Below are 22631 nucleotides of genomic sequence, written 5' to 3' on the forward strand. Positions count from 1 at the left end.
ACGCGTTTTAACAGAAGTGTTCAACGTCATAATCAATGAACCTTACCCAACCGAGAAAACACCATTGGGGTGCAGACCTTAATTTTTCTTTGCATTGATTATAAAGTTTTTTGCAAAAATATAAACAAACCATGTATCCTCTCTAATCTACTTGGATCAGGTAGGCTTTATGCCAGGGACACATATATCCAATAAGATGAGGAGGCTTCTGTAAACAATCAGTTTATTTGAAACCTTGAGTCCCTTTTTAAGGCCTGTACCAATTTCCATGGTAGTTCAACCAATAGTTATTTTATTCAAAACTAGAAATATAAACATCTGATCATCAAAGTCATGATGATCAGTTGTCACCATATTTGATTCCTCCACCAGGAGCCATGATTGTCTGTATATACTTTGTTCCAGTCAATCACAGGTTAATTGAAAACTATGACCTGCTGGTGGCACTAGAGGAAAAGTCAGAGGATCACCAAAGTCATTAGGGCATCGTGGATAGAGGCACCAAATTCAATGCCAATTCATCTGATGGTTGTGGAGTTATTTCAGTCTTGACCAAAGTAGTGGACCAACTGAAAGTGTTCATGGCTACTAGATTCAAAGGTTTACATTTAAGTATATTGATTTCACCCAACCCTATTTCACTTAAAATCTTTGTCTTGATCTTTGCTTGCCCTCATCGTGCACGTAATGACATATAATCATGTTGTGCAAATTCCATTTCATAAAACCTTTGCAGTGTCCCTCCTCCAGATGACAGTGTTCTCTTATTTGATCAGAAGTTAGGCATCAACAGCTTAGTGCCAACATGTCTGATTGTGAGAACCAGAGAAGGAAAGCGTCTGTATTTCAAGGCCAAGTCAGGGGAGACAAACAGATTGTAAAGTATTTATTTGTACAAAAAAATCCCCAAAATGCTAAGAAAATTGCATGATAAATATTTTGAATAGTTTGAAGCATTCTGTAACTGAAACAGTGCCATTAGTCAGTGGTGAATGGAAGCACTCACATGGAGCACAATGAGCCCACCGAAAGCACTAAATTCCCAAACAACATTCAACCAAGAGAAGACAAGCAACAGAAAAATCCACTCAATGGCATGTCTGTCTGTCTGTCACTGCGACACACACTGGACCCACAGTCACAGTCAGGATGTTTACCACAGACACACACAGTCAGTCAAAATGAATCAATACAGTCAAACTGGTGTTTAATCCAAGCTTGCTGCAGGCAGCTGTGGTTCTTTTCCTCACCTGTCAATCAGCCAGTGGATGGGACTCCCAAACTGCAAACACATGGATGTGACAGTTCAAGTTTTAGATCCACCCGCTTTCACGCGTTCCATTTATTTCTGCCTGTGGTAGAAACCAGTTTCTGATCGCATTCCTTCAGCAGACAGGAGCAGTGAGAGAACATTTTAATAAGGCATCCTTTATAAAGAGCTTTTAATGGCTGTATTAATAAATCATTAACTAATGCCTGCAACTCAATTTGCTGAGAAGCACCCTCTTGTGGTTGCTGATATTTTATGGTTCTTTAAAAGCTGTTTTGGATTTTGGACTGGCCTTTTGATTTTAAGGTTTACTCTTTGTGTCATTTTGGGTTTTCCAAGTTGTGAAAATCTCTACAGCTGGTGTTGATTCTCCCTCAGAAGGACACTAGATTCATCTTTTTAGTTCTTTAACCCATCAGGAAGACTCATCCCATGAAGCGTTTGACCTCAGACCTCCTGGAAAAGGGCTGCAGAGAACAGTTTACTCATAAATTCAGCCTTTTGTCAAGCCTCTCATGAGAAGTATTATTAAAATTTATATTTACAGATGATTACTAAATGTTGCTGTTGGTTAATTAGAAAGCGAGAAATTCTTGACTATTTATTAATGATTTATTAGCATATATATAACATTTATATAACAGCAGACTTAACACTTAAGGCCTTTTATTATTAATTATTAATGGAATAGCCCAACATTTTGGAGAGTACAATTATTTGAGTTAGAGGAGAAGCTGTTTGGTTCTGCTCCCAGTTTGTCTGCTAAGCTAGCTAAACTGGGCTAAGCAAATAAGAGTATCCCCCAAAATGTCAGACTAGTCTTTAAATGACTTGACCCTCAACTGACAGAGAGATTTTTCACAACCTGGAACCCAAAGGTTTTCCTAATTAATGTTTTTATACAGCATAGCACTAATAGAAAAGCATTAGTAAACAATTTATTAGCAATTGAATAACATATTAATACAAATTGTAAACTGTCTATAAAGGGTGACTTACAATATCAGGAAGTGGTATCAAGAACTGTCAACCGAATTTGCAGTTTATGGCGCACTCTTGGATTAATCACATTAATTGATGAACAGAGATTCATGAGGCTTCCTGGGATCTTTGTCGTAAGTTACACATCATATCAGCGAGAAATTTGTGTACAATTGGAAGTTCTCATGAATCTCTGGCCAGCTCTACTGCATGCCACACCCGAACAGTCAAATAAACATACTTATGAGTGATGCTGTCCAAACTCACCAGTGGAATTCCTGCTCATTGTTAGGACACACATGAAAAAAACAAAAACAGCCTAAAAATAACAATGTACAGGTATAGTTCTCTCTAAAAAAAGATTTTCATTCAAAAGGTATGCATTTTTTCTTATAAATATATCAATTTCACCCAAACCTATTTGACTTTTTATAAAAATCATTCTTTGGGTTGAGCCTGCCCAACAACCAGCTGAGACGACAAGAAGACACCTGCATAGGTTTGCACAGCTGCATTAGACATGAGTACGAACACAGACATGAGACATCACTGTGCCACACTGTTAGTCATTCATGCTTGAGATTTCAGGTCAAAACATACTGTATTACAAATGGAGTCACAGATATGTCACCTAAAACAGAAGCCCGGCAGCTAAGAACTCAAAGTGCCCATGAAATATTGAAGCAATGAGAATGGAGGTAGACCTTTTCTATAACCAGAAGCAGCTCAGATGTTGACCACTGCAGAGGAAGTTTAGTGGAGTGTCTATACACTGACATGCCTTTTAATGAATCAACAGGTTATTGTTGAGCTGGAGTGACTTGGAGAGTTGATGAGCATTCTTCCTCCTTCTCAAGCTGAATGTAAACATTTATAAAAATTTGGTCAAGTAGGAAGATGACTGACATCATGAGGAAAATGTTTAGGCAGTGCCTCTATAATAAATGTTTTAAAGGACCAGTGTGTGGGATTTAGTGACATGTAGTGGTGTGGTTGCGGATTGCAACCCTTTCATTTCACCCTCTCCTTCCCAGCCACTATGGTGGCCGCAAAACACGCTTTCTAGAGCCAGTGTTTAGTTTGTCCGTTCTCGGCTACTGTAGAAACATGGCGGTTCAATATGGCGGACTATGTGGAAGAGGACCTGTGTTACCTCATTACCTCATTTTAAGGTAACAAAAACAGAATGAGTTTTTTTAAAGAGATTACACACTAATGAAAACATAGTTATGAATATTATATTCCATTTCTGCCATGTTCTGTAAATAGAGGCCAGTAAATCTGACACACTGGACCTTTAAATGTGAAATATAATGCGAGCTGTGGAAAATGGTACCACCCGGACAAACAATATCACCAACTTCAGTCACCCAAAGGTTTATTCAGATGTCGGAGATAAACATGAAGGCCTCATAGAGTTCAACACTGACAGGTCCAACGAAAAAAAGTGCTGGTTTTCATACATTCACTTTAAGGATAGTTTTGCCTTGCTCAAACTTGAACTGTTTCAGTAGTTTCATATAACTTAACCATGATGACATGTCTCATTAGTTATGGAAGCAAATTTACTGACTTTGCTTATAAAAGTCAGTTATTAAGTAGTCATGGAAGTGATTCTCAGCATATATTTATAACTGCATGTTAATGTATCCTGTGGCTTTGGAGGAGTGTTGTAAAGTCTGAGAAAATGACCCATATTAATCATCAGCGTTACCTCAGCTTGGACTAGGAAACTGCAAATTCAGACAGACAAACAGAAAACCTGTTTTACAAACCAGGCTCGTAAAATATAAAATTTGATACTGGGGACTAAAAGTGAAGGTGTCCCTGAACCTGCTGCTTTAAATAACAGTTGATCTTTTTAAAGCTTCACTAACTTTTTCTGGCTAATGAAACAGCCTTTTGTTTGTTTTGGTCTCTTCCAGCTCTCCAGGGAAATATCTGGATCCTTCGTTGCTAAATGCTTCACTTTATTCACCAGTTGAATGTTAACTTTGTTTGCCATTGAGTGAGTACAATCAGTTTATCAGAGCTTTCTGATTTTTGCTTGCTGCTGAAAACAGGGTCGAGGAGAGAGGCGAGCCTGAGACAAAATACTAAGTGTGCAGGCAAAAACTAAAGCTAAACACTGCATAGAGCTGAAGGGAACTGCAGGGCTGGGTTATAATTCCCTGTGGATGGATTTAAATTTCACAGTTACTTATTTGATTCACTGTTTGTGTAAAAATATCGATTAGTGCAACTTTAATATAACTATTGCAAGTCTCCAACTGTTATTAAAGAGCAATGCTAAATCCTTGGAGTATCTCTTCAAAGGTCTTTTTCTTATTTGATTGGAAGTTTGGACCTGGGGCAAACCTTATTTTCAATAATAAAATAATTACTCTCTGTCATTCATTTTGTCAGATGCACAGCACACTATGGCCCTCGTAAATCAAGCTGTTGCCTCACATTGTGAACATCCCCTGAACAAATGAATAAACCTGAGAGATCATATGTTGGTTGGCTGCAGCGCCATCGCTCTATACCTCAGGAAAAAGGTCTTCATCCTGCTTTGTCTCATCACATTCTGATGAACAGCTTTGTCCTGCTATCCTCGTCTTTCCCCACAATCCTGCAAAGACCCGTACATCCACCTATCTTTCCCCAGACTCCTTGGCCTGATAACTGGGATGCATACAGTAGCAGTTTGTACATAGTGTTCCCTCTCTACAGTGTTGGCAGTAGGCTAGTAGAGATGGTCATAGGCACTACAAGGAAACCTTCCTCTTTGGAGGTAAACTTTGTGACCCTGTTCATGTTCTGTAAGACCGATAGCTTTCTATAAGAGGGGCTAAAGCCAAAGCCTCTGGGGAAGTCCTATTCTTATATCTATATCTCTCATTGTCAGTAGTCACCAATTAATCAGTGAGGAGAAGTGTAATGGGACAGATAAAGTGCAAAATGACCCCCCCAAACCTCAATGTGTGCCACTGCCCATCTTTGGCTGTGTTGTTACCCCTGTACTGTGATGTCACTCCCTCCCTCTCCCTCGCCTCGTCTGTCTCTGTCTGTCTACTATGCTCAGGGCCAGTCCAATGGGGCTCAGCTCTTTTTGAAAAAAGAGAAAAGTCTCTTGTCCCGGTCAGAGATGCGGTGAGCTCGTCTGGAGGACTGACTGCCGTGGGCCCTCGACGACCTTGACAGGGAGGAAGAGGCCAAGCACCACTCGTCCTGGTGCTTGTCCATCAACTGCTGGTCAATCACTCTGTGCATATCATCCTAAAGCCAAGGACAAAGAAGTGAATGAGAGGGAGAAAGGAGCCGAATGTCACACAGAGGAGGTATATGGTTGGGTGTTACAGGAAGTTCTAGGGAGATTGAACCCATTGATCAAGTTACCTGATAGATATTGATTACAGAGACGCTACAAGTACCTTTGGTCCCTGGTAGATCATTTGCTACTTAATATCTCTCAGAAATTACATGCAGCCAAGTCTGAAAGTTTAGCACAAAATTCAAACTTTAGAAATTTAGAGTTAAATTGCCTTCATTTATTATAACGCTGTGTTGTCTTTAGTATTCAGACATTCACACGCACAAATCTCTTTCAAAGGAAATTCGTTTCCAGAAGTATAGAATAATCTAATTCCCAGGATTCCCAAACTTTTCAGAGTGAGACGCCTTGATGAGAAGTTAGCCAAAGAATAATTTTTCCTCTGAGATCAATTTATTTGAACAGCTTTTAGAAGATAAAAATATTTAGTAATTTATGAAAAAAAGCAAACATTAGAGCAAAGTCTGGAGAAAGATCATCATTTTGTGTTTTTTTTTTAATTTTTTTTTTTTATCATCATCTCATGACTCCTGAGATTTACCGTTTGTTAACCACGGTTCTAAATCTCAACAAATACATTGACTAAACCAATGGATAGGGAAGGTTTCCAGATTTGTTGTTGAGAGATAAAACAGCCAGCCGCATGACTATAACCATGCACCAGCCAAGCATTATGAACTGCTAGATATACTAATGTGATGTCTGTGTTCTCATCTTTTAACAAGTAAGCTGATCAGTGGCCCAAAGTCCTAAACATTCCTTTAGGGGATACAGGTGTGAGGAAGTGGAGACAAAGGCAGGTGGCAAGAGAGGGTGGTCACTGGATGGTTCTCTGTGGTGGTTAATGATCTTATAGAGCTGGGATGGGCGTTTTTTTTTTCTTCCTGAAACCTTGGCATGGAATGGCTCAGCATGGTGCAGTCTGGTTAGTGCAGGGTGAAATGGTGAGATGGTGCAGCTCGGGCTCACCTCTAAGGCAGGAGGGGGGGTACCTCAGGGGATTAAGGGTGGTACTGAAGTTGAGAAAGGCCACTAGATCAGAAACCACAAGAGCCAAACAGTAAAGAGCCCTGAGGAGGCAAACTGTGGGTAGGGAGAAGAGAGAGATAAGAGCTGCTAGTTTCAGATGAGGGAGGGAAGGGAGGGAACACACACACACACTCTTACACACACACACTCAGTGTCCTCAGGCTACATATGTAATGTGTTTCCTTAATGACACCCATCACAGACAAGCAACTAACATACACCCTCAGTTAAGTTAATTGAGTAGTTTGGTGTATGTGCACACATTAAAATTGACACTAAACACAAGTTAGAAGAAAAGGGAAGGAAAATGGATAAACTGTTCTAGAAGTTAGTGTTAATTTCACTCTTATATACATTATATTATAGTCGGCTTACATTATATTTACAGCGCAGCTTTATTTATGTAACAACAACCTATCTGGCTTGTGACCTTTGACCCACCTGCCAAGCCTCCAGCTGCTGCGACAGGTTGAGCTTCTGCTGGATGGCATCCAGAAGCTGGCTATTCAGAGACATGATGTCTATTTTACACTTGGCCAGCTCCATCTCCACCGCTTTCTTCCTGCGAGACACACACAGACAAAGTGTGTCAATTGGTGACAGCCTACAAGCATTAAGCCTTAAGCAGAAAATCTGTTTCTGCTCTCTGACATGGTGACGGATGGGGAATAACTAATAAGGAATAGTTCTGCATTTTGGTAAACACAACTCACAACTTACAGAGAGTTAGATGAGAAGATCTCTATATAAGGCTACAGTCAGCGGACTGGAAACAGGGGAAACAGCTAGCCTGTCTCTGTCCAGTGGTAACAAAAACCACCTACCTCTAAAGCTCACTACTTAAACATTATGGTTACAACCCAAAGGTAGACCAAGACGTCACTTTTCCCAGCCAATAAATAGTCCGGAACATAACCGCCTTCTCTCAGGTTCCAGTCATTATGCTAAGCTAAGGTAACCGGCTGCTGGAGGTCGATTCAGCTAACTCTCTGCAAGAAAACAAATATATTCCCACCAAAAACAAGTATTCTTAAATAACTATTCCTTTAAGCAACAGCAGAGACTGAAAATATCTATAATGTGTATCGATCTAATTCATGTCAGACTGATCAAAATGAACAAAAAAAGGCAAATTCAAAGGACCATTCTGGTTCATTAAAGTTCTTCTTCTCCTAGTTCTCGCCGTCATTTATGTCAGTTATGAAAACATTATACTCAAGAAAGTAATTTTTGACAGATGACAAATGATTTAGCCATAAAGATTCATTCACTGCTATGTCTAGATGAGTTAGACCTCAATGGCAGGGAAGCTTTTCCTTGAACACCTCCAAGGTGTAGCTCATGTTTTGAAAAACCTCAATAAACTATAAGTCTAAAACCGGTACAGGTTCAGTCATACTCATTACTCATAATCATTTGACGATAGGAGTTCACTCTTTCAGTTAAACCAACCAGATTTAGCAACAATCTCGATCAGCCAATCATGTTCTTGCTGTCAAAAAAATTAATCTCTTAAAATAATAAGAATAAAATCTTCTCTGCTGATGTCAGATGCCATTTCAATTAAACCATTGACCTTCATCAGTGTCTTCATCTCTTCACCATCACCACCAGTGTCCAGATTCTATCAGAGGGTATCACCAACCTCTATAAATATGATGACGTCATGATGGGGCCTAATCTGTAAAGGCTAAAATCTATCTCCCCAGATTTAAAGATGACTGTGTTGATGACAAAAATGGTGGTATGTCTAAAACTATGGGTCTGTTACTGTGACTTTTAATTTATCGAGAAATCAAACAGCAAAAAAGGATCAGAACAGCACTGCACCAGTATAAAATTATAAAATAAGACTCAAGTTGTGATAAGCTGGAATTATTCTTTATACTTTTAACATTACATTGATGAAGAAAGTTTAGTTGGCTGTGAAATGTGTGCATATCTGCACATGTGATGTGATCCTTACTTGGCTATAGCGTCGTCTCTGTCTCTGATAGCACTCTGGAGCTGCTCACTGGGTTCTCGGATTTCAGCCATCGTCTTGATCCGCTCATTCTCCTCCTGGAGAGAGCACATCTCCACAGAGAGCAGCCCCATCTGCAGGTCACATGGGAGAACAACACAAATGTATGAGATCAACAAGAAAACAACTGACCTGTGTGTGAGTGTGTGTATTTTGTGTAAATCATGTGAGATGTCATTTCAAACTACAGCAGAGAGCAAGCTCTGATGGCAGAGAGACAATAAGGTTGAAGCTATGTCCCACATTACAAACAACATGCATCAAGCTCACACTAGCACACACTCTGGTGATGACTACAGCTGCAGCTGTGTGTCGTCCAAGTGTTATTCTTAGACATGAGGGCTCCTTAATGCAATGTTACCCTGCCAAGAAAGCCTGGATGTGATGTTGTATTAATAACGGCTGTCTGACACTTCAGCGCAGCCTCGCTGTGAAGGTTTCTGCCTCCTGTTCACACTCTGCATGTGACCTCGTATGTTCCACTGATGTGCACACACGGAGTGTGTGTCTACGGTACCTGATTGTGCAGCTGCAGCACCTCCTCTTCATTGCTGCGTGTTTTGTCCTGCTCGGCTTCGTACAGCTCTCTGACTTCCCTCAGCTCCTCTCCCAGCTTCCTCACCTGCTCCTCCAGAGCCTCCTCATCACTGCGCCGCGAGCCCTTCCAACACACAACACACACCACTTCACAACACACACACACACACTGTACGTATATGTGCTCCTACCACCTACATTACTGTAAAAGTATTGTAGAATATTGTAAGTTAGATGTCTTGAAAAATGTGTCCTTTTCTGGGTCACTTTACAGAAAAACCACATGAATTTCACATGTGCAGAATAACATATGAAACATGTGGAATACATGTGGTGTGCACAACATACTTAGGATATGTGGTTTTGTAACATTCTCGTGGTATAATGGCTTTCCTATATGTGATCACATGTACGATTCATTTGGTCCTTCTGTAAGGGTCAATAAGTTTCTGGAAAGGACTTGATATGTAACTGTAAATACATAGTGAGGTTCCTGGAGAAGACTATGTTACTACATATTAACAATATGAAAATGAATTAAGTGTAAGTGTGTACACAGCAGGCAAACACACATGGAGACTGTAGATTCCAATATAATGCCCTCCATGGGCATTATGCCCATTCAACTCGAGAGTGCACATTTTTAACCTTTGAAAACTTGATGTGTTTAGACATACGTATATAGTCGTCTACCTTAAAAAACTTCAGCTCTTCACAGAGTACCGCCTCTCCTAACGCTACCAACAACTGGACACATTAAATCTATCCTGCTCTGAACTGTCACAGTACTTATTGCTGCACTAACATGTCCTTGTCAGACTGTACTTTGATTGTTTCCCTTTTTTGTAAGTCGCTTTGGATAAAAGCCTCAGCTAAATGACTAAATGTACATGTAATCTTAAAGCTTTCTGTTTAATTTGGATATAAAATCCCTTTCTACTGTCTTCTAAACAAGTGTTACATAATGTAAGTGACTATAGCTATATATTAAGAGTGAGAGTTCTGAAAATAAAGTTAGGGTTAGCAGTTTACATGTTTCTATTTCGTATTGATAGTCATCAAACTGTCATTGATTTATGAATCTTGATAGCTATTGATAGGGTTTTGTTTTGATGATTAACATGCGCTAAAGTCTTGGTGTAAGCAGTGACATAACTCAAAGTATCCACAGACAAATGACTGAATAGCAACAGCAGCGCAGAGACAGTAGGAGGAGCAGCTGGAGCCCCCTTACTAAACAATTAATATAACAAAACGCACACACCCGGTACTACTATATAATTTCCTGGTTCTTTCTTAAGGAATAAAATAAATGATTGGGTGCTTACTACAGTGTCCAGGTCCATTGTCTCTATTTTCTTAGAATACCAAATGTTTGGTTCGTCCAGGGAAATTATTAGGAAATTACAAAATACCTAAAATTAGGCATTTCCTCACTACTAGTAAGTTGTTTATTACCGTAGACTCGTTGCCATCCAGCAGATTCTGTGTTAGCCTCCGTAGCTCTAGCAGGCTGGTGTGGAGGCTTCCCGTAGGCACATCCTTGGCTGAGGACGTCTCTGAGGACTCGTCCATGGAAGAGTCGGTGGACAGCGCTGAGTCTGTGACGTCGTTTCCCCGGAGATGGGAGCAGAGCGAGCGAACTTCACAGTAGGCCTCCCATAGCTGGAGACGCAGCTATAAGGAACGGAGGATGAAGAGTGTTTAGAAAAGTCTCTGACAGTGATTTTAGTGGTCTTCACACTACAATCACACACAATCCTGCTGTAGCTACCTGCTCTCTCTCCTGTTCCTGCTCCTCCTGCTCCATGCTCTGTTCTATCTCACACAGCAGGCTGGATGGGTGTGGGGTGAGGCTTTGGAGGCTGTGCTCCTCTGTTAACTCCTCCAGCTGGGCAGTCAGCTGCCTGTGGGACACCCGAACCTCCTGGAGCTCCAGCTGGCTCTGCCGTAACTGGACACAGAGGCAAAAATTATGACTTAACTTAAGTATACAGTATGTACCTGCGGAGGTCTGACAGGTCAGTAGACTAATTCAATGGCAAACTGTAGCATGTATAAACAAAAATGACCTTTGTAGGTGATTTACTCACTTTACCTGCAGAGGTCACAACTATTCTTCAAAGATCTGAGCTCTAACAGTCCTTCATTCATGTGTCTGTACCTGTAGGTTCTTCTCGTGACACTGCCTCGTCAACGCCAGCGTCCTCTCTCTGAGGTCATCCACTGTATTCTGCAGCAGCTCGTTCTCCTCCAGTATGGCGTGCACTCGACATTCCAGCTCCATCTTCCTCTCCGACAGCATCTTAATCTAACATGTCAAAACAGTAGTAGTTAGTTACTGCACGGAAATAGCCATTCATTGGAGGAACTGAGATTCGCTGGTCGATAGCGGACAGATGGGCAGCTATGGATGTGATTAAAGGCTACATTTTGTAGCTTTCCTTTCCATGTTTTCCTGGGCTCTTACACAAGATTAAAAAATACTCCCACTGGCCTGAAGAATGTGTGTTGCCTAGCACAGCCTAGGCATTAGCTGCCACCCTCGTCTTCAGGAATGTCTTAGTGATATATTAGCGTCTCCATAAAGCTTGATATCAGCTTCTTCCTTATCATGCATACATGTGTAACAGCCTTCTACTGAAGGCTACAGCACATATTCCTCATGAACTGTTTTTTCTTGTAGCCGCCTGAGCAGCTTTCCCCATTAAACAAACATCAGATCTTGTTCATTTTTATCCCCACTGCTTTTGACCTACATCTGGTAACCTAGTTCACAGTGCAGCTTACATGTGGACCAGTTGTTTTCAGTATCATATGAGCATCCTCATTGCAAGGTTCTGGATATTTTTGGGCTTACAAGTCCCCTGTTTTCATACAAACAGGGCAACCAGCCATTATCATCAGCACATGTCATATAGAGGCAAAGCGTTAGGAAAGTGGGAGCACCCAGACATTGCAGCATCTCAGCTAAATATAGAGCGGTAGCGTTTTCTCACAATTATAGTGCAAGCTTTGCAGTCTGGGTGTTTTCTGCCTAGCTTTGAAGAGAAGTTACGGGCAAATCTGAAGTGTTGTTATGCTCTAAGAACACCTTTGTTCATGACATACAGTATCTGGCTGATATCATACACAGCACAACTGACACCACGACACATCTCATGCCGCAACAACCAAGCGTGTTTTTAATGCTCGGTTCAGGAAACAGGGATTGCCATAAAGATGTGGGGGCGTCAAACATTACATGTAGTTATTATGGTTATACAGTATAACACGAGATACAATAATCTACCTTATAAAATAACAGTGCTTTGCTCTATCATCAACTCATTTAGGTGGGTGGAGGAGAAGCAATGGTGCAATCCTTGTTTCTATTATTTCACAAGGCGTTACATGCAGCATGCAGTCCAGCTGACAGACAGCGTCGGTAACCACTCACTTCTAGCCCTTGCTGCTCCAACCAAGAGGGAAGGAGGTTGAGGGAAGGAGGAATGGGTGAGGAGACAGATAAAGATAAAGATTATAGAAAGGGAGGAAAAGATTTGAGAGAGAGGCAGAATAAACACATCCCAGAAATGATACTGGCATGGTGAACACCATCCTCCCTTTTGTTTGCACCAAGTACTCCAACTTTAAAATAAGACTGTGTAACTTTAGGTTTTAAGATCTGGTGTTATCTTAGGTAATCAGGCTTCAAGCTGAATACAAATCACCGCAACATTCTTTTTGCAAATCAGAAGTAAGTTTCTATCTCTTTTTGGTTTTCTGTTTTGTTTTTGGTGTCTGCTCAGGCTACAAAGTACAATTTAATCAAACTGCACAGCATCCAGTGATGAATGATGAAAAGTGGTACTGATAGTGGCTCACCTCCGCCTGTAGTGTCTCTAGTCGTGTCATGTGCTGGCCTGTAGATATACTCTTCTCCCTGAAGTCGTCCCGTAATGAATGGACCTGAGTGGACAGCTGCCTCTCCACCTCTGCAGCCTGGATGGACACACACACACACACATAGAGAGTTCACAATTACCTTAAACCTGTCTGCTTTTACGTAAAAAGAACACTCCAACGATTTGAGCACACTACTGTCACACTCATGATGGGCAGTTCAACAAAAAGGATTGAAATCATCACAATGCAACGCCGCTCAGTTAGATTAAAAAGATTACACAGCAGCTCTTGCTGAGGTGACTCATTAGATGATGATAGGGACACACACACACACTCACACATAGACATAAACACACTGATGGTCACTGTGTACTATGTGTTACTGGCAAAGTGTTACTTGAAAATCAGCCCTCCCAGTCTGTCCCTGTCAATGGTGCATTTGATAGCCATTCTAGTGTTACTCAAACAGTCCATTGCTTAGTATTTGTGCCATGCAGCCCAGTGGCAGATTCAGTGAATCAGTTGAGCTCATTGGACAGGCTGGATCAGGCCACACAGAGTCTGGCTGGACTTCATTAGCATAGAGCTGCACTCAGGAAGCTACAGTTTGCATTATCATCACTGCCATGGCAACAGAAAAATCCTGAAAAACACTCACAGCTTTTCACAGCTCAGTGAGGAGACTAAACATATAGTAAACGTGTCAAGAACATGGGAGTACTTTGGCAAGCAGTTCTCAACTCTTGAATGTAAAAGATTATTATTTATTATGGTTTATCTTGTAGTCACTGGGAGCTGAGTGAGTAGGGAGAGTTATATCAATCTGAAGTGCAGCCTCTAGGTGGCACTACACACTGCTGCAGCTTCACGAGAAACTCACGGAGGGTGTGAGGTGACTCAACAACTGGTCACATGGACACATTGGCTTACTTCAATTAACTTCAGTCTTTAGGTTAACTCTGACTGTAGCCTGTGTTCTGCTGGGGCAAACTTCCAGGGTTGCTCTGCTTCAGCTCAACAGTAACTCCAAAGTGATTTTCAAAAGAATTCTAGTAAAACTGTAATTAGGGAACATTAATAAACTTGCATGGCAAAAGTTCCCAGTGTGATGTTATGTTTTAGGCCTTTTCCACATGGTCTATACACAAAATGACTTAGCATCCTGATGGTGGTTAATTTCTCTCTACAATCCTGGAAAATATATTGTCCATGTATAACACATTAAACCTGGATTAAATAAAATGTAAGTTACATTGTAATTTATAAAAACATAATGATAACGGTTTACACTGAGTGCATGGCCAATATTTAATGAGCCTGAGTGATGACTGATAGATCTATCTGACTCTATCTTGTCAGATAGACTCTGACAAGTTAGTTAGGGGTACGCATTTAGAGTAAATTAATGCAACATTATTCAGACTCGTTTGACTTATTCCCACATGAAGGGTTTGAAAAGACGCAGCAACCTTTCAGATGCTGTGTCTTAAATGCCAATAATTAATTATGGTTTTATAGAGACTGAAGAGTCCATTCCAGTGACAATTATTTACAATTAATATTATTTTACTGTTGTACTGTTCATCTCTCTGAACTGTGTCTGGGTAAATGTCTGAATTATGATTTGAACCAGAAAAGAAATCAACCGCAAAACTATTTTTGATGGAAATTGAGGAAAATGACCATGAACATTAAAAACATCAATCCTTTTTATTTGCATTTGTCTTGTATCACTTTGTTGTATAATTTTAATGTCTCTGAGCCAGTTTGCTGGCCAGATGTGACTTTTATGTGATAACTGCATGATTCTGTCTTTTCTGTGTGTGAAACAGATGTGCAGTCCGTAGAGGCCAGTGCAGCGGCAGCAGGTCCCATCTGACCCACTGGCCCGACACACTGACAGATTGAGATCAAATCGTAAAAACCTGGATTTGACTACTCGGATTTGCAGACACTCGCTTAATCTGCACATAAATTCCTCAGATCCCAGATCAAGCATTATCAACACGACAGGACAAACAGGGGCGAATCAGACTGCTGCACCAGAATCCAGGGCAGCAAAGTAGGGCTCAGCAGAGAGACACGTCCCTTTACAGCCTCTTTCCTGTATCGTTTACCTGAGCCTGCTGTACCTACTGTAACACAGTAAACTCACTTTTCAGATGAGTTTTGTAAGTAGTAGAAAGTAGATTTGACTCCTGTTGCTTCGGTCTCAGGCAGTCTGTGGCTGTCGAACACCGTCTGGGGGATACGACTGCAGGTGCATCAAAGGTCTTTGGTGGCGCAGCCTAGCATCAGACTATCTATATCCTTGTGCCACCCTGTAGAGCACATTCCCATGGTAACAACACGTGGAGTTTGAATTTGCATGTCATCTCTGGTTGTCATGACAACGGTAGACAAGCAGGATTGGTGGAGCTGTGACTTGTGGTCTCATTGCTTCTGGTATTTTCCTTCCTGTCATTTTCACCTTGGGGTGATGGGAGGCAGACATTATGCGCTGCACTGAGTAGATGGGATCGAAGCCGATGGCTGGAAAGATGCCTGGGGACCGTGTTTGACACTGGCTAAAGGTTGTAAGAGGAGGAGTGAAACCGATTCCTCCGCAGCGTGTGATGTGTGGACACACTGTACTGATGAGGCACAGACACAACATGCCAGATGCCAAAGATGTTCACATTACACCAGTTAAATTGTTGTAAATGACGAGTCAGACAAACAGATTAAACAGCTCCAAATAAACAACTGTGATGAGTCACTGGAGGCTGCCATCAACATTTAGTGAATTCTAGATTTTGAGGGAAGTAGAGCTGACTATGACCATAAAACATACAGACACTTATGCTGGAGTCAGTATATCCCCAGCCTTCTCTGTGTGTGTGTGGTAATGTAATTACACAAAGGTCCCCTTCGTGTCGGTTTACTGATCAGATTAGGTCTGAGTTGTCACACTTACAGACCAGCACATACCTCCTAGGCTCTACTGCTGAAACAATGCAAACCTATTATCTCTGGATGCATTGAATATAATGTATAGTTTTATTGTCCAGTATAGGGAAAGTCATTCACATCCAAAGAGGAATAACCACAGGGAGCGTGTGATGCAGCGACACACATGGAGGCTATGTTTTTAGATCTTCTTATAAACAGGTCTGAGTTACCTGCTTTTATTAATTAAGCAGGGTATGGAGCGGAGTTGTTTTGGTTCCTGACTGGATGCATATGGCAGGGCTATTAGCACGGATTATAGCCTAATCCCCTCAGCGGTGTGCGTTACCCCATGGCTTACATCACTTCCTGCGGAGTGCCCTGCCTTCTCAAGGTCGTCCCACTGTAGCTAACTGAAGGCCCTGTTAAAAACTGATTCCTGAGTTGTTAGGAGGGCTGTTAAAAACACTGTTTTTATACATCTCAAAGGGTTTACTTTAGAAATCAACGTCTGAAACGCTGGTTTTATATGCAACTAAGACTTCATTAATAAATAAATAGATGTAAAATAATTCACATAAATAAATATAAACCTAAAGTACACATAAATAATTGTGAAAAATTGGAAAGGATTTATTTCTATATTTCTATAAAATGTCATTTATTTTTTTCTCTTTTTCTATTACCAATATTTATTTGTTCATTGATGAATAAGTTATTATTCATCCTACTGTGGTGTAGCAATGGCAGGTGGTTCATCTCATCCTGTTTGTGTGTTATTGTAAGAGGCTGTGGAGGTTCTCTATCAGAAGCCTGGTCCTCTATAGATATCTATAGAGTCAAGTCGCCGCTCTGTGAAATGTAATCTCCAGCAGGCACATCAAAGCACTACAATAACAAGCCCATAATCATTTTGGCAGTGTATAGAAACATGTTCTAAAATCATTAAAAAATCATAATAAGACCAGCGAGTGTTCCAGTAAAAGAGTTAAGTACTATGAGAAGCAGAGATGGCAGATGAACAGCAGGCCTCCAGTGGATCCACCACTGCATATTATACTTATGGTAGTTTTACATTCCCTCCATTCACCCAAAGCTGTAAACAGCTAACATTATTTAGTCACAGCCCATTGTTTAGTAATGAGCACAGACAGACAGAGAGAAGGAATGATAAAATGAGAGAGAGAGCGAGCACTGTGGCTGACCAATCAATTAGCTTCCCCCAAAACACAACAGGAAAATATCTTTATAGATTTCCCACACCCAGGTTTCAGTTAAATTAAACGCACTTTAATTATGCTAAGTGCCCACTCCTGTTTAGATCTATAGCGACTGACCAGCCCAGAACAGTCCCCGATTGCAGAGTGATGATGGTGTTGGGGCAAGATAGGGTGATTTAATCTGATCAAGAAGAAACCGAGAGCTACTCTGCACAGCGGCGAGTGGAGGGGTTAAAATAAACCGCACTGAGCATACTCCTCCCTGAGCAGCAGATCATACCTTCTCCCAGGAAAGGGAAACAACACACACACACAGCGTTGCCATTGACAGCACTGCTGACGGGGTAACCAAAGCACCTGTACAGGCTTGTCAAGGCTATACACACAGCTCTGGGGCATCCTGACATGTAGCTTCCTACTGGCACCCACTGGTCTACCTGGCAGCTGACTCTGTTTACAGCCCTTAAATAGTTATAATAGTCTTACAGGTGTTTATACTGTATATGCCTTTGACAGGGTAGGCAGAATTATGTAGCCCTGCTCTTGGAAAGCAAGCTCATCACGTCAGTTGTAGAGGGAGTGATATTCAACCACATAATATACATATAGTGACACACCAAGCCACAAGAGGTGGACAAATCAACACCTCTCTTTATCGTCAAGCTTCACAAAGACAAAGCTGTAGTGTGATCACTCTGTATGGATGAAGTGTCCTTGTTTTGGTGTAGATAGAGCAGGTGTTACACTGAGCTGCTTAGCAGGGCTTAATCAGCTGTAGCTCCAAAGGCTAGTGCTGTCAGCTCCATCAATCTGCATCTACTGCCAATCTCAGGTCCTCCTGATGCGTGTGCAGCACGTCACATCAACAAGGATACAACCTCAAGACAACCCTAAGTGCTGCTATACTGTGAAGTCCAATCATTCTAAATTATTTATTGTAAGCTCCCCTTTTTATTGATGAGTTAGCATAATTCAGGTGAAGTTAGAGAGGGGCGGCTGTGGCTCACAGGCAGAGCGGGTCATCCACCAATCAGATGATCGGCGGTTCGATCCCCGGCTCCTGCGGTCTGCATGTCGAAGTGTCCTTGGGCAAGACACTGAACCACAAATTGCTCCCGAAGGCTGTGCCATCGGTGTGTGAATGTGTATGAATGGTTAGATCCAGAAACTGATGAGCAGTTGGCACCTTGCATGGTAGCCAATGCCATCAGTGTATGAATGTGTGTGAATGGGGTGAATGAGATATGTAGTGTAGAGCGCTTTGAGTGGTCGGAAGACTAGAAAGGCGCTATATAAGTACAGTCCATTTACCATTTAAATCCCTCCTGAGGGATGATGAATCCTCGCTTAGATGAGCATCTTATGTAATGTCAGACAGACAGGCTTGAACTGGACTAAAGGCCAGGCCAGAGAGAAACACATCCTGTGTACACACACACACACACACACACACACACACACACACACTGGGTGGAAGGCTGTTTAAAGCAGTATTAAGACCATGTGACACAGTGACTCAAAGCTCAGACTAATTAAATCTTCCATGCAGATTGGCCCAGCCCGCCACACACGCACACACACACGCACACACACACACACACTGCGCCTCACCCTACTGAGTTGCTCCAGCAGTTTATGGTTCTGTTCAGAGAGTTCACTGATGGCCCTGGTCTTGTCTCTGTCAGCCTCTCTCAGCTGGACCTGGTGGCGCTCCAGCTCTCCCTGCAGCTGCTGGACGTCCGTCTCCAGCTCGGCCACGCGGCCCTCCCACTCCCCCTCTCGACTTTCCAGACGCCGACGCAGCTCATGCTTTTCCTGCTCCAAGTGCTGCATGTGAACGAGGGGAGAGGGGGTTAGAGCTCCATTTGCTTAGATGTGCAGTATTGTCCTAATTGCACAGAACATAAGTACCAAGGGTGTGACAAATTCAGAGACTTCACACAGGAGTTGATGCATCAACAGACTGAGAAAGTTGTTCACAGTCTTTGGAAATATTTCACTGTATTTAGGCTGGAAAAGTTCAGATTGATTTCCTCACCAAATGTTAGTACAAGAGTATGAGAGTATTACACAATGATGTGTTTTTTCAATAGTTTTCAAGAGTGATTATTGCACCATACACCAGAAACAGAAGTTTTGTTACAAAAGAAGACATTAAAACACATGATAACTACTATGAAAGGCTCAGCTGAAAGTACAGGTACATATAATGTAGTGATTTTGTCTCCCTAGCTCCTGGTGTGACAGCTCAGCTAACAGGAAAGCTTCTGTCTATTCTCTAGAAAGCAGCTAACAGTGGACAGATGCACTGCACCATCAGCGGCTGCCAGAGTTTGGACGGGGGTTGTTGTTACGCTTGAGTCCAAGGCTGAAGCAGCTGGTATCTGTGTGGTCACTATTTTCATCTCTGTGTACATCCCCGGACAAAAAGAGGGATGAAAGAGAATCAAAACAACACCGAGCTCTGTTAGAACAGGATAACAGATAGTGTAACAACATCAATGATAAGAGTTTGTTATTAGGAGGCAGCTTATTTCTCTGAGCTGCAACATGGGGATGAATATGGATCAAAGGGCTGAACAGATGTACAGAAGGCCCTGGACACCCACAGGATTAGTCTTTGTGTTGGTTTCTCACACCACGTGTTGGCTTGAGTGAAAGATTTCGAAAAACATGAAAGTGTGTGAGCTCAGCTGAGCCATACAGCATTCATTGTAAACAGGATGTGTGAATTATGTGCTAGCATAAAAAAGAGACTGATCCCTCTCTCTGTGGAGCTCTACAGGCAGCATCAGTGATGATCCTGAGTTTGTTTACATTGTGAAGGCCCAAACTTGACTCTAGGATTATGACATTCAGAATAAACCAGAGAGAGGCAGAGGCAGCATTCAAACTTGACTAGGATGTTCAATCTTTACTTGATTTACCTCTAGTCTCTCGTTGAGATCTTTGTGCATTTTTTCATATTGCTTGGTCAAGTCTTGGTTTCTCTCCAGCAGCGCTTTGCCGAGTTTAGCAGCTAAAACCAAGTCTTTTTCTTTTTGACGGAAGAGCGACAGCAAGTCTGCGTTATGCACCACCGCAGGCGTCTCTAGGTCCGACAGCTCGTCCTCGTCGTCCCGCTCCCCGGTAAGCATGGCTAGTTCCTCCTCCAAGGCCATGCCGAGGCCTCCGGAACCCGTCTGCCGCAGCGGGAGAGCCTGGAAGCCGCCCGGCTCCTGAGCGGCGGGGCTTGCCCGGGACTCCATGCAGTCGCTGTCCAGCTCCAGTGGTGCTGAAACCACGGCAGACGTCTGCAGGTCTAGGCAGAAAGCGGACATCGCCGCCCTGCGGAGGAGAAGCCAACAGATATGAGCCGACTAATTTTACTCCGGATGAACCCACCCTGCTCTGACAGGGTTGGGCTGACCGGACCGGCTTGTAATCGACAATTCATCTATCATTCTCACAAATCCGAGATGGATCCAGTTAGATTGTAAACTGCTGCGCTCCCGGCTTCCTCACGTCTCTCTATCCTCGTTAACCAGGCTCTGATTGAATCCCAGCAAACACCGCCTCCTCTGCAGCTCAGTGACTGGCTCTGTACTGGACACACTGAATGTTTTATCCCGGAATAAACCGCCTGGATGAGCTGTGCGCAGCGGTCGGTCGGTCATGATCCATCCGGTCTCGGGGTCCTGGGTCCCCCATAATGATCGGCCTGTTACACCGGTGGCATTTGCCAGCCAAACAGATGAGCGCGATCCCGATGCCTCCTCAACCTCTTTTCCTTCTTAAATGCGCGTTCCCGCCACGGTAGTGACGCCAGCTGCGACCTGTTACAAACGGACAGCCCATTGGCTGCAAATGATAGCGCCATATTTTGGTGCCTCTCACACACATCTATGACATCCAGTAAAAGAGCACGTGAAGACATGAGGACAGACTGTTACCTAATGCAGCAGCCATCACCAGAGATGGGAAAGCACTAAAAACCTGCGATGTTTGGAAAACCCCACTAACATTTAGATTCACAGAAAAACTAAAACAAAAATATGATGGATCATTTGCGTAATTTAATGTATTATTGTTCCCCTAACATTACCTATAGGTAGGGTAATTTGACAGTCAGTTATTTTCATATCCCTGACATATGACACTCCAGCAAAACACAGGCTATGTTTTAATGGCGATGTTTTAAACAGCCTGCGTTGTAATGAAATTGCATTTTCAGTAAATAATCCAACCTGTCATTTTTTGGGGGGATGTTATACCTCCTTTAGTTAATAGAAAAATGCATGTAACGCAGGTGTGTGGTTGAGCAAATAGCTACAGATGGAAAGCCAAAAGGCACACATTTGGTCACACAGTTCCTTTCCCACCAGGCGAGTAAATAGCTTGATTTAAAGCATGTGGTGGTGCCAAAGGAAGCTATTCAGAGATTCGGACCTCAGTAGATCTTTTTATTTTTATTTTTACATGAAATAGTAGGGTCAGCACAGGTGTTACCAATCATACTAATTAAGGTTCAGTTCCATTTATTACAGCAGAGACTTTCCAGTGGGCACAACATGCAGCACAGCAGCACCCTGACTCTGTCTGAGCTGAATGGAACTGAACCTTAAGTAGTATTATCTGTAACACCTGTAGCACACAGGCATCTCTTCTCAGTCTGGTTTCACTAAAGATAATCTGAACTAAAACTAAAATAACTTTCTAAACGTCTCTGGCACAACACAGTCTGCTTCCATCCATCCACAGGATACACACAACCCTTCCAAACAAGGTTTTGAGGTTTGGATGGAGAGACCACATCCACTAAGGAGACAGGAAGGGTAAGCCATTTCCTGTCATCAGGGCTGACTGTAATTTGTTAGCTTGTGTTATAGAAAATCTGTGGCCTGGTGTTACAGACATTTTGGTTTTGATGAGCAACAAAAAGCCTAAGTGTTTAGCTGGTGTGTGACGTACTGCTTCCGGTTGCACAAAAAGGCAGCCCACCTAGTTATAAATACTACAGCTACATGTCACATTAAATATGTCTATGAAAACATATCAGATGAGAAATAAGAGTTACATGAGCGCGGCGTGTTGAAGCCACATGTGATGCCCCCTGCTGGCCATTACAAAGAATGCAGGTTTAAGACACTTTGCATTGGTGTCACTTTTCAGACCCAGATGCTGTGAACACTTATTATACTTGTCAGGGTTTACACATGTGTGATGCTGGTGGCTTTCATTACACGCATGGCCTGATATTGATCTCCACCCTGTGGTTTTCACAGCCGATGGCTCTGAACTGAAATCAGCCGATCAGTAAAGAAGAAGGGCAGACCTCACTAATCAAACACTGATGTTTTTGGTGGTCTAAAAGAAATCCCAAGTTTGCATTCGGGTTATTTTATCGTTTACGATTTGTTCTTCCATGACAGAGTGAAGACTGATACAAGTAATAGATTC

General features: G+C 42.2%; 1 protein-coding gene across 4 annotated transcripts; it reads right to left on the reverse strand.

Moving 5' to 3' along the window:
- Positions 1–3489: 3489 nt before the first annotated feature.
- bicdl1 (BICD family like cargo adaptor 1) lies at positions 3490–21261 on the reverse strand. Of its 4 annotated transcripts, XR_002042303.2 has the most exons (12): positions 20120–21261; positions 18804–19019; positions 13024–13140; positions 12596–12607; positions 11321–11467; positions 10931–11110; positions 10615–10833; positions 9137–9280; positions 8563–8693; positions 7038–7158; positions 6537–6650; positions 5417–5512 (listed from the first exon to the last, which is right to left on the reverse strand). XR_002042303.2 is itself a non-coding variant. In XM_019264391.2 (11 exons), the coding sequence occupies exons 1-11, from the start codon at positions 20510–20512 to the stop codon at positions 5336–5338; spliced, it is 1857 nt and encodes a 618-aa protein (XP_019119936.2). In that variant the 5' UTR covers positions 20513–21259; the 3' UTR covers positions 3490–5335. The 4 variants fall into 4 exon arrangements, 3 of the variants coding, with proteins under 3 accessions (XP_019119936.2, XP_019119937.2, XP_019119938.2); XM_019264391.2 differs by lacking the exon at positions 6537–6650 and having other exon boundaries at positions 3490–5512; positions 20120–21259; XM_019264393.2 differs by lacking the exon at positions 5417–5512 and having other exon boundaries at positions 6134–6650.
- Between the last annotated feature and the right edge of the window lie 1370 nt (positions 21262–22631).

The sequence above is a fragment of the Larimichthys crocea genome, chromosome III (genome assembly GCF_000972845.2).
Source record: "Larimichthys crocea isolate SSNF chromosome III, L_crocea_2.0, whole genome shotgun sequence".
NCBI lineage: Eukaryota > Metazoa > Chordata > Actinopteri > Sciaenidae > Larimichthys > Larimichthys crocea.